This window comes from Podarcis pityusensis (genome assembly GCF_964106645.2).
Source record: "Podarcis pityusensis genome assembly, chromosome: 2".
Lineage (NCBI taxonomy): Eukaryota > Metazoa > Chordata > Lepidosauria > Squamata > Lacertidae > Podarcis > Podarcis pityusensis.
Window position 1 is genome coordinate 41,562,976 of NC_138029.1, and position 15,347 is coordinate 41,578,322.

Sequence of the window (15,347 nt, forward strand, 5' to 3'; positions counted from 1 at the left end):
GGAGAGCTCCTGTCAGTACTCTGACCTTTTATAAGCCCATGGTTTCCACCCAAGGATAGAACGTTTCTTGTGCAAATTCATTTGCCTGGCACAATGGATGTGGTTGCACTCCATTGCTCTCCTACCCTCCAGCTTCACTTGAAAGGGGATGAATGGCTCATCGAAATGCTCCAGTAACAACAGAGAATCCATTCAGGTAGACTTGGACTTTGAATGGGTAACTGTGTCAGATAATTTCCATATGATACACTGGGACTTCTGGTCTCTGCTCGTGAACTATGGTGCAGCCTCTGCTTAATGAGCTTAGACTCTGCTCCCATTGATTATCAGCACTCATAAGGGTTCTTAAAGTTTATGCAGTGGAAGCTTCTTAATTAGGCCATGCTGGCAGCCAGCCTTCTGTTACTCCTCATTAAGCAGTTTCCCCAATTAAATGGAGAGGCTTTCTTAGAAAGTGCCTGGGTGCCCAGCATTGTGTTTCAACCTGCAACAGATTCAGTGTCAGATCTACCTTGGAAGAGCCTATTAATGCCATTAGAGGTGAAATACAGGGTGTCTCTTTTTCATTTCCTCATTAAGGCTGCCAGTTCCTTGCTTTTGCTATAAGACTTTAAGTAAATCATCACAGTTTAAATTGAACTATTGGAGTTCTTAGGAAAGCTGAAGTTTGAGAGAGTTCAGTATGCTTTCTCATTATGCAGTGCCTGCAATCGTTAATCTGATTTATCTGTCAAATGCCCGAGGGTGCAAACATCCAGGGGCCCAGTAGCTACTGGTGCCTTAAAAAACAGATGCCTCATCCACACCATGCATTTAAAGCATGTGGTTTCCTTCCAAAGAAACCCTGGGAACTGTACTTTGTTAAGGGTGCTGGGAATTGTAGCTCTGTGAGGTGTAAACCTTGGAGACACCATGCACTTCAAATGTATGTTGCCAATGTGAAATGGGCCTAGTTACTATCTTATTGCTTCCTTGCAAACCATGTGACCACACGCAATAGAGAGTTTTCGAGTGGGTAAGTAAGAATTGCTCTGTGGGGTGCATGTCCTTCAGCTGGACTGTTTCAAAGGGGAGAAGCTGCACTGGAAACGGGTAGAATATTTGTGGAACATGGAAGAACTGTTGGAGTAGCGGACGTCACATAGGTAGTACTTTCTCAATGTGCAATGGCTAGAGACAGAATTGCACAGTGGTGAATTATTGAAAGCAAGCAGTAGCTGAGCACTCTTAAACAGGGGAATGCAAAACTTTCCAATTCCATTGGTGGACTGACTTGAAGCTATCTTTCTCCAAGGCCGAGAGATTTGGAAAGCTGCTCTAAGCATTTTGCTCACCTTGCATGGTGGATCCTTCAGTCCAACAGATTTGCTGAGAGGCAATTGGCCTGATGGGTTGTTTCACTGCTGCAAGCAAATTGTATATGCTTTCTTTCTTTCTTCTGCATAGCTCTACACATTTGGGGAAATCAATGTTGGTAAAAAAAACACTGTGTGTCAAACTGTTTGGGAGTTAGACCCTATCCAAGAAGATAATGGTGAAGAATGGTATTCAAGCTGAATTCCTTCTTTCATTCACCCCCATCCCCGTGGGGTTCACCTGTCTCTTCCACCTGAGCCCACCAGTTCTGTGAGGTCTCAGTGAGAAGTGGATGCCACCTCTGTGTTTTAACAACCTTCTCTTTCTTTTAACAGGGATTTCATTTCAAAGGCTGGTTAGGGCAGAGCAGGGTCTGTCTGCAAAGAGCTGTGAGAGTTCCATTGTGTAAGTATCATGCAGGAATCATGACTGCTTTCTGTGGGTTAGGAAAGGGAAGGAGCTTTGTGGGATATTGTTCTCCTTTAAATTTCCCAGCACCTCCTGTTGCTCAGGCTTGGCTTGTACCAGGGCTCAGCCGCAGCATTTATTTCAGGTAACAGAGGAAATCCTTAGACTATATGAAGGAAGGATAAATGAAACAGTCCCCTGAGTATGCAGAGTGACTTTCCATCACTACTGAGTAGCTGTGAAACCCCCCAGACAAGAGATATGGCTCCCAGACCAGTGGTGGTGGGGTGACTGTAGGCAGGCTTGAGACCTGGCAGATCGTAGGTCCCAGCTGCACTAGCAGAATCCTGCCACTTAAACAGCCATGGCTTTCCCCTAAAGAATCATGGGAATTTTGGTTTGTTGTTAGGAGGTCTCTGTTCCCTTCAAATAGGTACAGTTTGGGAAAGGAGTGTGGATGGTGGGATCATAATGGATACGTACAGGATCAGCCCAGACTCTGAAGTGACCTGTGTTTGACCCTAAATTGATGTGTGTCTGCTGAGGTGTAGACAAGTCTATAACTGCCCCTTTTCAATCTACCACCCCTTCAGACATGATATGTTTATGGTTAACAGTTGTTCATGGATAGGGAGGGCTAGTTGTAGATTATGATTATTTCTCTGCAGTCTTGTAACTGCTAGATATCTCAGCAATGCCAGGCTATGTTTTCTAAGCATACTGGTTCATAGAAGCAGTTCCACATGAAAGGGGAGTGGGTGTAGAAAAACAGAAAAACTGTGCCATCTGCTGGTGCTTTGATGTGAATTAATTGAAGTATGGAGTCACTGCATGTTTTCTCCTGCCCTCCAATAGCTCATAGATTATGAAAGTGATCTGTGGCCCCAGGCACAGATAAACGTTGAGTCTCTCCATTTCTGAGTTGGGCTTTTAACAGCTTGCCGTCCTATTGCCTCTTCTCTCATACCTATTCCCCACCCCCACAGAACAGTCCTGTTGCTGAACCCTTCAGAAGTTGACGGAGAGTTTCTCTCAGTCGCTGAAAAGTTGAGCACAGCAGAGCACTCCCAGCACACGGTACTGGTGACACTCCTGGAGCACATCTACCAAGCTAACTTTGGGACCAAATGTGACCTGCCAAGACTACGTGAAGTTCTCAAGGTAGGGAAAGCTATGTGGCCTGGGGCCTTGGATGCATAGTTCTGTGGAATGATTACTGATCGATTCTTAAGTTCCAGGAGTTTTCAGTCTTGAAGAAGCAGACATTTTGATGGCAAATGAATCAAAACTGGCATAGCTAAGAAAGTGGCTTGGGTCAAATGGTGAGAGAAGGAAGGATACTGAATAACTTGCCTCGCATTGTTTGCAGGTTCAGGAAGTAGATTGGTTTTACCCCAAAAACCACAGCAATTTTTTTTCTCTCTGTGTGTGTGTCCTTGCAGCACTGCAGGATATTTACTTAAACTTAAATCCTCCTGCCTAAACTGTGTGATCCTGTTCCTTGCTCAGAAAGGGCAGCACAGCGCATGCATCATGGTTAAACTCTGTCTTCCCATCCTCCCACCTGTTGTATATTGTGTAGTGTGTGAAATGGATGCTAAGATACCAGATAGATCTTCTGCTGACTGTTCCCTCTCTCCCCCCCCCCCCTACAGCTGAAACCTTTAGAAAAGCTCATGGAGATATTTGCCAGCACCACAGAAGCTCAGGAGCTGGCAGCTGCCACAAGCAATGACCTTTCCATGGCTAAGGAGCAACTAGAATCTGCTTTGTTGGAGATTGCAAAGGCAGCTGGGCTGCCTGAAATTACAGGTGGGAAATTATTAGGGCAGTTTCTTCCTTGGGGTGTGGGTGGGCATGTTTGGATGTGGTCAGTTCCATAACATCCTGAAGGAGCATGTTGCAGTCCTAACCTCTGGTTGCTTGTCTCTTTAGGGGAAGTCCAGCATTGTAAGCTCCACTTGATCCCCATCCCTGTTGCCCGGTGTTACACCTACAGATGGGATAAGGATAACTTTGGTAAGCTTGGAAACATGTAAGCAAGTTTGGCTTGATTCCAGGAGATGTTCCTTGGCCCCATCATGGCTTCCCATGCACAGCTGTGTATGTTTCTTTCCCCCAAGCAGTGATAATCCTGGCAACATCAGCTGTGATCTAGTGGGACCCTTGTGCCCTACTACAACTCCAAATCTAAAGGCTGATCTTTCAGTGGGTGCTATTAGAGCTGAGCGTATAAAAGCAATCTCAAGTTTAAAACTGTATACATTTTCTCCTTTTCTATTCCTAATTTTGCACCTCTGTCCCTTTTGCAGACATCTTGAATGAGGTACTAGACAAAGAGGGGCACTTTCCAAAGCCTGTGGTTTTGGAAGATGAGGAGGAGGAGGAAGAAGAAGAAGCTGATGGCTACTGTCCAGAAAGAACTTCTCTGTTGACTTCCCTGGCTGCTGTCTCCAAGGAATCTGTGTATTCCGTATTGTCGGAAGTCAGTCCCCGTGACTCGCAGGCACCAGTCCTCTCCACCCTTTCCAAAGACTCTGAGCTCTTGTTGGCCTCTAAAAACTCCTTGAAGACTTTTGTCTCTAGCCTGAAGGACTACACAGACAGCGGTTATGTGGAGGACAGTGATGAGAGCTCCCTTGAGCCGATTGGCCGCCTGGATCCAAAGGAGGAGAAGGCATCTCCCAGGCACCGGTATCGCCTGAGCAACAGGATAATCAAGCTGTTCAAGAGCAAGAGCCAGCTCATCCTGGGCAGGGAATTGCGGGACGTTTCTGAGGTGGCGTCGCTTTCACTGCCGCTGCGCCGAGCCGAGAGCCTCTACAACCCCGTGGTCAAAGAGCGCATCCCTACACGCTCACGGCGTGCACACTCTCTGCCGCAGCATGCACTGAGCGCCACACTTTTCCAGACCCGTGTGCCGCAGAATGCCTGTGTCCAGCGCAGGCCCTTCCTGAGCTGTGACGAGGACACCAAGGTCTCAACGCTGCGGGTGGTCGTGTTTGGCTCCGACCGCATCTCTGGGAAGGTGGCCAGGGCTTACAGCAATCTTAAGTGAGTGGCAGAACAGCCTGCTGGCTGCTGGTGATCTCCTCTACTTGCTGAGTCCCTGTTAAGGGATCTGCTGGCAGACACGGGAGGGATTTCCTCTTAACATCCTGCTTACCTACATTTGGCCCAAGGGGGTGGGTGATAAGGTCACCTCTGGAGTTTCACATCACACCATCAATTCATATCCTATCTTACCCTTTCATGCCACCTTTCATGCCACCTTTCAATTCATATCCTATCTTACCCTTTCATGCCACTATGCCATGAAAATGGTCTCCGAAATGGGTTCTGAGCTCTGCAGTATGCCTAATTACTACAATATTGTACCCTTCTTTTATACCTTTGATGGATGCTAGCAGACTGTAGCAGAGAGGTGGGGAACTGGTTCTGTCTGGATCCATATCCCCTTCCCATGGGCTGAGTTTGATAGGTTGTCATGACCACCCATGTGACAATCAGCTGAAATTGCAATGTTGTCAGGTGAACCAGTTTTGCCTGCTGGGTTTCAGATCAAACCATGTGATCAAAGGCACAGAGTTCTGTAAGCCCTGGTGACCCAGTGTAGGGCAGGTGGATGTGACTTGGACAAATAGGGAGGCTTGTTGGGATTAGTTAGGGCTGTGGACTGAAGACTGTAGCAAGGTGGTCTCCATCTCACTGTTTTCCATGTGTCCTATTCATTCGCTGCAGATCTCAGGAAAGCAGCTGCCCCTGGCTAACTCGGTACTTCAAACTGCAGTTTTACTATGTCCCCGTGAAGAGGAGTGGCCCTACCTCATCTGCACTGACCTACCCTCCTCCTTCTCCAGGAGATCCACATTCCCGTGCCTGTGGATCAATGGTATGCATTTGGGGAATGGCAGGCTTCCAGGGGGCATGTTCCATTATGCCAGGAGGCACAATATCTTCACTTTTAGCTATTACTGGTGCTTGTTGGGTGCCTTCTGTTGGAAAGAACCTTCTTGCATTATCTGAGATAGTGGGGATAGCCTGGCTTGTGTGCCTTTACCCTAAGAATCAAGAACCTTTCACAGCAGGAATTTCAACCTTGATCTCTTTGGATGTTGGGAGCAATTTGGGCATCCTCTTGCTATGGTTCTGGTAAGACCTGGCCATCGATAGCAGCAAGCTGGCTAATGGGCTATGCTTCTTTCTTTGATTTTCAGGATCCTAGTTTGGCAGGGGTGGAGAGCAGCACAAACGATATCTCGGTCTACATTGGTATGCTGGATCCATGGTACGAGCGCAATGTTCTTGGGCTAATGAACCTTCCCACAAATGTTCTATGCCAGGTAGGTCCTGAACTATATACTGCTTAAAACAGCAGTGCTCTCTCTTTTTGTAAGATCCAGGCCTCATGGTGTAGCAGTGTCCTATGAGCTTACACTCAGTCATCTCCCACATCCTTTGAGCTTAGGTGCTGGGTCAGTGTGGGTCTAGCTGCCCACTCACTGATGTTGCCATCATCACCCACCAACTCACCAGCTATTGCTGTTGGTGCTGGGTTCCTATGGGGCTGTATGGAGCACTCTCCCCATCTACATGTACAAGAAGGGATCCTTCTTCAAAGCAAAGCACTGAAGATAAGGCAGCTGCTGAGAATGCTTATGCTATTCTCATTTTTTCTGCAGTGGTTGGCGATTCTGTTTTTAAACAGAATTGTTGTGACCAAGCGGTGCACATTTTCAGGCAAATAGCCACAGGGTGCTCAAATATTGACTCCTCTCTTGCTCTTGAAGGGTGCCAGAGCTCAGTGGTAGAACACCTGCTTTGCATGAGGAAAGTCATGGGTTCAGTCCTCAGCAAGTCCCAGGGAGAGATGCCTGTCTGAAACCCTGGAAAACCAGTGCCAGTGAGTTTAGACAACGCTGAGCTAGAGAGCCCAATGGTCTGACTTGGGATAAGGAAGTTGCTTATGTTGCTGAAGAAAGAGTTACTAGAGTAGGTTCTGCAGTTGAATCACCAGGGCATCCTTGGCCTAGACCTGTGTGTGTGAATGAGTGGTTTGTTCACTTTTTGCTCTTTCCATAGCAATCTGCCAAACCTGAGGGTGAGCCCCTAGAAGATACAGCAGAGCAGCTCCCCATCCTTGCTGACATGATCCTTTATTACTGTCGTTTTGCTACCCGCCCAGTGTTGCTGCAGGTCTATCAGGTAGAGGTGAGTTTGGTCCTAAAGCCCCATGGGATTGGCCAAGCAGCTAAAGACTCTCTTTTATTTGCTGGAGAGATGAGAAGCAACTGCGTGTCCCCTGCCTTGTGTTTGGCCAGGCTGGGCCTCCATGATCTGAGCCACTACTTTCACTCTGTAACAGTCACATTTGTCAAATATAGATAACTTGCAATGTGATGGCCACTATCAGTTCTCTCTCTCTCTCTCTCTCTCTCTCTCTCTCTCTCTCTCTCTCACACACACACACACACATGTACTCCTGTCTACTAAAAATGTTGTCTGTGCCTTAATGACAGGAAAATTGGAAGTCCCTCCATAGGAAATTGATATGGGTCCCATCAGAGAACAATTGTCTACTCTTGGAGAGGACCCAGATGTATGGTTGTCAGGCTCATGTGATCTTTAGGCAAATCACAGCTCATCTCCAATCCAGGACTGGAAACCCAGTTCAAACTGAGGCTTCCAGTTCTAGTTTAAGGCAAGCAATGGTTTGTCATAATCTTATTTTACCCAGTTCAGACAAGATAACAAACTCCGGTTTACCCTGAAATGAGAAATGAAAAAGTGTGTGAACATAAGTGTCTGATACTCGTTGTAAGTGTCTGATGACTGAACCACCATTTGAATGAAGTCACTGTGTAAATACGAAGCAACTGCCAGACACAATCTTCTGCTTGTGGCTCCTCTTGAAGCCAACTCTGTGTGGCCTCCACACACACTGATGCTGGCTTCCTTCCTCCAAGCCTATTTGTTATACTGCATAGAGTGACTTCCTCAGCAGCATATAACTCTGGGTCCTTGTGTTTTTCTTTTCAGTGATGGCTTTGAAAAGGACCTGGTCTGTGTATTGGAACTCTGTTAATTAGAATCCCATTTTTGCCCCTAAGCTACTGGGTTGTTTTTAGAAAATGTTTGACCTAAAGAAGGGCTGAGCTGAATAGGGTGTCTCATAAATGCTGGATTGACCTCTTCCTTCCTCAATTCTGCAGCTCACCTTCATTGGAGGACAGACAAGGACAGAGATCTTCATCCACTCCCTAGAGCTGGGCCACTCAGCAGCCACACGGGCCATCAAAGCCTCAGGTACGCATCTGATCAATGTTGAAAGCAGGTTCTCTGTGACATCCTTTTGTGCTGTTTAGTCTGCAACATAGCTATTCCCCTGGAAAGTGAAGGGGAGAATAGAGATGGGAAGGAGGAAACCAAATTCCTAACCCATAGAAAAGCAGCAAATTGAGAATTTGGACAGCATGATGATCTGCTGGGGTGGGTATTCTCCTATTAATACACTGCTAGGATTAGGCACTTTTGAAACTCTTGGTGAATACAGACATAACACAGAAGAAGAAGAAGAAGAAGAAGAAGAAGAAGAAGAAGAAGAAGAAGAAGAAGAGGAGTTTGGACTTGATATCCCGCCTTTCACTCCCCTTAAGGAGTCTCAAAGCGGCTAACAATCTCCTTTCCTTTCCTCCCCCACAATAAACACTCTGTGAGGTGAGTGAGGCTGAGAGACTTCAGAGAAGTGTGACTAGCCCAAGGTCACCCAGCAGCTGCATGTGGAGGAGCAGGGAAGCAAATCCGGTTCACCAGATTACGAATCCACCATTCTTAACCACTACACCACTACACAAGAGGACCTTTTGCAGTTGTACTGACAGACATGCATGCTACTGAAAACTCCCAATGCTGGACTTGCTCTCCTCCTCTGCTTGAGGCCTGTTGCCTGTACTGGACTCATCTGTCTATCTGGTAGCTTCTGCTGCCATCTCCTCCTGCTGGGGAAAGTTAACAAAGCTGTGGACAGCAGCAGAAATGAGAGGATCACCTGCTCCTTCTCCTCCCCCTCTGCAACATGCAACAGAATAGAGAGGGGTGTATGGAGAGCCTGGTTTTCTTTCTACCTTCACAAGATGGGGTGTGCTCTTTTCCTTTCTCAGAGACCTATGTAGAGTAGGTTGATAAATTCTGCAAAGTTACTTCCAGCTGAACTGGGGAATGTGGCAGCAGAGTATGGGGTGACGAGCCTGGGACATGCAGCCTGCCTTAAGAGGCAATGCTGATGACTGGGGCAGCTTTTCAGTTTTTTGATTTGCGCATCTTTTGGTTCTGTTGTGAAGAGACTCTGCACTACATAGCCCTTGTCTGTAACAAGATACTACCTCCTCTCTTTCCCCCTTTTTTTGGTGCAGGTCCAGGTTGCAAGCGGCTGGGCATAGATGGAGATAGAGAAGCAATCCCACTAACACTACAGATCGCCTACAGCAAGGTAATTCAGAGGTAGCTGCTGCTTCTTGCTCCTATTGCTGATGTTTGCCTCTAATATTCAAGCCTAGTCCTTTAGCTGGGCTGGAAAGGAGAGGACCAGCAGCAGAGAGGCAAAATACAGGGAATGAAGAGGCCACATGTAAGTGAAATACTTGCACTCTGGAAGCACTTTTGGAGAATGTTTTAATTAGATGGGGCTGGGGCTGTGAGCAGCAGTTGCCCCCCCTTTCTTGCATGCTTCCACAGACTAGAGAATAACTGGGGTGCTGTGTGATCCCTCCAGAGAGCAGTCAGTGGACGGAGCCGCTGGAATGACATTCAGAAAGTCTGCACGACCATCAATCTCAGCAAGACCTGTAAGAAACAAGAAGAGCTTGGTGAGTCTTTATGCTAGGGTGAACATGACTTTTTGCTACCTTCTCCCAGCACTTAGGTGGAGAATGGGCCAGGTGATTTAGAGAAGCCCTGTGCAACCTGCATCCTGATGTAGATGAGCATGCTCTTCTCAGTGTGTGTGTGTGTGTGTGTGTGTGTGTGAGAGAGAGAGAGAGAGAGAGAGAGAGAGAGAGTTGTGTGCAAGCTGTTTTGTCATGTGTGTGTATTTATATATAAATATATATATATGCTGTCGTCTTGTTCTGATGGTTCCTTGTTTTGCTGAAGCATATTGAAGAGAAGCTGCAGACATGCACATTTAGAATGGAGTTATGCCAATTCTGCCAGGCAAGGAAAATGCTACTGCACACAAAATCCACACAATCTGGCTCTGTTGCATGTGTAGTTAGCCCCTTGGGGATTTCAAAACCTCTTACAGATAGTGGGACAGTTGGCATAGGAATGTAGGCCAGACCCCAAACCTCCACCCACCTGGATGACTACTTCTGCCTGTTGCATTTCTGTTGACCAAATGCTGCAACTTCCTTTTTCATCTCTCCCCTTTTGCTTTTTAAAAACAGCTTGACAGCTAGCTTCAGAACTAATCTGCCAGAGTCATGCAGTAATACACTTGGCCACAAGGTGCCACAAACTTTCTGGCTTATGCTGCAAGGACTCTGGCTCACCTTTTGCATGAAACTCATGGTTGACTCTGGTCCAGCTCTTTTAAAGAAATTCTGTTTTTAGCCCACTAAAGCAACTGGCTTTCGATTCGAAATACTTTTAATTGCTTGCATAGACTGAGTGGGGTTTTCTCACTGAAATACATTTTTAGGAACCATCTAGCACAACATCGGACATGGGTGGCGCTGTGGGTTAAACCACAGAGCCTAGGACTTGTCGATCAGAAGGTCGGCGGTTCGATTCCCTGTGATGGGGTGAGCTCCCGTTGCTCAGTCCCTGCTCCTGCCAACCTAGCAGTTCGGAAGCACGTCAAAGTGCAAGTAGATAAACAGGTACCACTCCAGTGGGGAAGGTAAACGGCGTTTCCGTGTGCTGCTCTGGTTCGCCAGAAGCGGCTTAGTCATGCTGGCCACATGACCCGGAAGCTGTACGCCGGCTCCCTCAGCCAATAAAGCAAGATGAGCACCGTAACCCCAGAGTCGGTCACGACTGGACCTAATGGTCCAGGGGTCCCTTTACCTTTACCTAGCACAACATCGCAGATTGGTTCATGGATTTTGTAAGGTGTGAAATGGGGAGGCACTGCAGAAAAGTGCGGGGAAGTGTCTGCTGCATGCAGCCTTGCCCCCAAATTATGTGCCAGGGAAAGGGATTGAGGTTAAGATAACTAACACAATGGTATTTGATACTATGGTGGTGGTGGTGGTGGAGGAGGAGGAGGAGGAGGGATGGAAGATGAAAGTGTGATGAGTTTTGGAGTCAAGGGAATGAGGAGAGGGGTGTATCGAGGTGCTGCAGAAACTGTAGCCTCTGGACTGCACCTTTCATAGACTTCTTCCTGAAGCTTCAGAACTTTTGCAGAGCAGCCCTGCTGTCCATAAAATGTAACTGTGTGTGGCTTCTTTTATAACCAGCTCTTAAGGGTCCCTCCAGACTGGTGCTTTTTTGAGGGTGCATTCTGCAATGTGTCACTAGTGCAGTAATAGTGCATTAATGGCAGGTTGATGCTGGACCATCCACACATCATTCAACTCTACTAGTTGTTATTTCCCAGTGTTACTGCATCACAGTGTTCAAAACTCCCATTTTGTGACAAGAAATTTCATTAGCACAATGAAATTTCTGAGCTCTGGGCACACTACCATGCCTGAGATTTCAGATTAAAACTGCAGAGTGGAAGGAAAGGAGGACCTTTTTCTACCTCCCCATTTCCAGCTACTCTCTGAAGACTGGAGAAGAGACCATCTTAAGAATATTAGGGGGGTGGGCGGGCAGGGGAAGGACTAGACCATGTGAAAAATGAACATAATATTTTAGCTGCAGTTCATTCATTTTCAGCTTTGTATTCTTGTTATACAAAAGACATTCCATTGTTGTGCCCATAACCTAGGTTTAGGGTGCCATTTAGCTCTTAGCTTTCATATCTCAGTTTCTCACACTGCTGCATTATTGACGTCTGGAGGGGCACTCTTGTACAAAGTGCAACAAAAGTGAGACATCACCCACCTCCAGGACATGTGTGGTATGAAAAGTGGCAGGCTTTCAGTAGGTAGCTATGGAACATGCACAGGTTGGAAGCATGTCTGCTCTGAAACCTTTGCAGGCACAGGGAGTATTGAAAGCAGGATCGTGTATAACCATCCTGATACAATCAGAACACAAATAATCATGAATGCACAATAAAAAGGATGTCTGGAGGGACCATAATTGCCTCTACCGTGACGAAGGTGTTGTTCTCAAAGTTCCATATACTAGTATAGCTCCTTTCCTGTTTCTTCCAGATTCAAAAACCGAATGCTTAACTCTCACTGCAACAGAGGTAATCAAGAGGCAGAGTTCCAAGTCCAAGAAGAGTTTCAATCAGGTAGCCTGACCTGTGGGTCTTAACCCTTTGTGGATTTATTTTCATCTCATGGTGTTGTTGGGTGGGCAAGAATGCTTTTAGCCTTGGTGAATGTCCCTTCTGCTGCAACCACCACCAATAATTTGACTGATTTTTCTTCTGCAGCAAATCAGTGTGTCTCAGATGAAAGTGGACAAGGTCCAGATTATTGGGGTGAACTGTTCCTTTGCTGTGTGCCTAGACCAGGATGAGAAGAAGATTCTGCAGAGTGTCACCAGGTAGGGAAAACATGGGGGGATGGGACATTTCCCCGTAGTTGTAATTGGGCTCTGTGATGGGGGTGGGTGGATAGGGAAACTGCATTTCCCTCCTTGGTCCATCCTGATTTAAAGGTAAGCCACTCTAGTTCCAAAGCCTCGGGACCAAAGATGGATGCTGGACCTTCACATTAGGGTATATCTAATTTAAGAATTAAACCTAAAGATACTTGGGGTTCTAGGTCTGGCAGCAGCCTGGTGTTCTGAAGTGTTGCCTCCACCAGCTCCTACCTGCATGTCACCTGAGCTCTGCTGGCTCCACCCTTGGCTAGGTCTGATGAAAAGGGTAAAAGGTAAAGGTACCCCTGGCCGTTAGGTCCAGTCGCGGACGACTCTGGGGTTGCGTGTTCATCTAGCTCTATAGGCTGAGGGAGCCAGCATTTGTCCAAAGACAGCTTCCGGATTATGTGGCCAGCATGACTAAGCCACTTCTGCCGAACCAGAGCAGTGCACGGAAACGCCATTTACCTTCCCACCTGAGCAGTACCTATTTATCTACTTGCACTTTGACGTGCTTTCGAACTGCTAGGTGGGCAGGAGCTGGCACCGAACAACGGGAGCTCACCCCATCGTGGGGATTCGAACCGCCGACCTTCTGATCGGCAAGCCCTAGGCTTTGTGGTTTAGACCACAGCACCACCTGTGTCCTTGCGGTGAAAAGGGTTTTGGAGCAAATTCTTCATTCCCACCAAGTTCCAGCAGATCCTGTAAGAAGGTTTAGTTAGTTTTGGGAACATATTCTCTAATCCTCAGCTGCTTAGATTGTTCAGGGTGACCCAAGTAGCCCTTTACGGTCATTTGGTTTGGGGGCAGCCTGTCAGTCGTCTCTCTCTAGATTAAGTCCATTAAAAAGTATGTAGTGTTGAATATTCTTTGTGGATGCCTTAAGCTTGGTCTGCTTTATCCAACAGTGACCCTTCACTCCTGATTATGCAGCTTAGTCCACAATTGAAAACTTTCTCACAGGAGACCTCTGCAGTGATCTTCAGAATCCAAGCTGGGTGCCATTCACTTTGTGTACTTGAGCAGGCCAAAAATATGGGTTGCAGTGGGGATCAGGACTTCTGATCTAGGATAAAATCCATCCAGATATACTCCTTGTGTATGGTGAAGCTGTGGCTTCTGAGTCTAAGTTTTCCAAGCAGAGTCCACCTCACTGCATAGTCAATCTAGAGGCACAGTGGTACCTCGGGTTACATACGCTTCAGGTTACAGACGCTTCAGGTTACAGACTCCACTAACCCAGAAATAGTACCTCGGGTTAAGAACTTTGCTTCAGGATGAGAACAGAAATCGTGCTCCGGCAGCAGCAGGAGGCCCCATTAGCTAAAGTGGTGCTTCAGGTTAAGAACAGTTTCAGGTTAAGAACAGACCTCGAGAACAAATTAAGTACTTAACCTGAGGTACCACTGTACAGGAGCCAAGGAAAAATGGCCCTATGTATTTCTGCTAGGCAGCTGAACCTGTACGCCCACCTATTGACGGAACAATGTGTTGCAACTTTGCTCAGAGTTAATAATGCACTTAAATGTGTCTGTGTCTCCTCAATAAATCAACTTCTGCTTCAATCTTAATATCCTGCTGTATTCACAGGTGTGAAGTCTCTGCATGCTACAAGCCCAAGATCAGTGAGCCCTGCATTGAGGAGAACCCCTGTTCACTTCTCCCTACCCAGAATTCCTCTGACTTCTGCTCTCTTCTCTGCTTACCCATTGCCACCTTCAGTGGGGCACTGCCCTAGGGAGTCCGAAAGGATGGAGTGAGTGAACTGCTTCCAGCTCCCAGTGCTGATCAAAGGTGCTACCAGGCATCCAATGGAGATGGACCTCCACTGAAAGAGGAAAACCCATGGCATGCGTCTTCCTGCCCATGCTGGATAGCTTGGCTTCAGCAGAAGCAGGGCATGGTAGTCCTCCCAGAACTGGGAAACAAGCACTTGACACCCCTGGAATATGAAAGGGTTTGGTGTCTTTTAGGGGAAAGAATATCTACCATCTGTGGTTTCCCCAGGAGTGCAGGAGAGACAGAGAGAGAGAGAGAGAGAGAGAGAGAGAGAGAGAGAGAGAGAGAGAGAGATTGCAGATGACATGGCATGAATGTGATGGGGGCACATCTGAAATACAGAGAAGTTGGAGGGTTTGACTGGCCAGTTTCTGCTAAACCACTGAAAAACTTCATTGAGAGTGAGAGAATTGCAGCTGTCTGCTCCCCCTTTTAAACAGGGCATTGTTGATGTGACTGGCCCAGGGCGGGGCCTGACAGGCCTATAAGAACTGCTGCTGCGGCTACCACCCAGGGGGACTCCCCTGCTCAGCGCCTGAGGACCCCAGTCCTGCCCAGGGCGGGGCCTGATGGGCCCTATAAAGGACTGCTGCTGCTGGGCAGAGAGGGCTCTGTTTTTTGGGGGGGGGGGTTGTTGTTTTTTTTATCTATGTCATTTTAAACTCTGATATGAATGGTGTATTCTTAGTTTTAGATTTTGATTTCTGTGGAAATTGTTTCCCATTTGGTTGTGTATTTTTTTGATGTGGTTTATTTATTGTTTATGACTTTTGTAATTATGTAAATCTTGTTATGCTGTAAGCCGCCTTGAGCATTGTTTTTTTAACTGTGGAAAGGCGGCATACAAATAAAAAATGATGATGATGATGGTACTTACTGCCCTACAAACGAGTCCATAACAACAGAGGTGGGGTATTTTTTTACAGCTGGAGCTGAATGCAGCTTTTGTGCTCATGCTTTGCTGCCATTCACAAATTGCAGGGATTGCAGTATGTTGCACCTTGGGTTTTTCTTTGTTGAAATTGCCTGATGCTCAGTCTGTTAAGAGGCACCAGGAACTGGAATTTGGAATTTGGTGGCCAGCAGGGGGTGGG

The 15,347-nt window shown here is 47.0% G+C and overlaps 1 protein-coding gene across 4 annotated transcripts in view; it reads left to right on the forward strand.

The window, feature by feature from the left end:
- Nucleotides 1-14,830, forward strand: part of PIK3R5 (phosphoinositide-3-kinase regulatory subunit 5) — a 54,563-nt gene extending 39,733 nt beyond the window's left edge. For all 4 annotated transcript variants that reach the window (XM_080993683.1, XM_080993686.1, XM_080993684.1 and 1 more), the window contains exons 6-19: nucleotides 1,692-1,761; nucleotides 2,751-2,925; nucleotides 3,420-3,576; nucleotides 3,700-3,783; nucleotides 4,077-4,818; nucleotides 5,506-5,656; nucleotides 5,982-6,107; nucleotides 6,847-6,975; nucleotides 7,977-8,070; nucleotides 9,177-9,253; nucleotides 9,536-9,629; nucleotides 12,093-12,175; nucleotides 12,320-12,432; nucleotides 14,065-14,830. In XM_080993683.1, coding sequence (XP_080849809.1) covers nucleotides 1,692-1,761; nucleotides 2,751-2,925; nucleotides 3,420-3,576; nucleotides 3,700-3,783; nucleotides 4,077-4,818; nucleotides 5,506-5,656; nucleotides 5,982-6,107; nucleotides 6,847-6,975; nucleotides 7,977-8,070; nucleotides 9,177-9,253; nucleotides 9,536-9,629; nucleotides 12,093-12,175; nucleotides 12,320-12,432; nucleotides 14,065-14,212 — 2,243 coding nt within the window. In that variant the 3' untranslated portion in view covers nucleotides 14,213-14,830. The remainder of the gene's footprint in view (nucleotides 1-1,691; nucleotides 1,762-2,750; nucleotides 2,926-3,419; nucleotides 3,577-3,699; nucleotides 3,784-4,076; nucleotides 4,819-5,505; nucleotides 5,657-5,981; nucleotides 6,108-6,846; nucleotides 6,976-7,976; nucleotides 8,071-9,176; nucleotides 9,254-9,535; nucleotides 9,630-12,092; nucleotides 12,176-12,319; nucleotides 12,433-14,064) is intronic.
- Nucleotides 14,831-15,347: the final 517 nt, after the last annotated feature.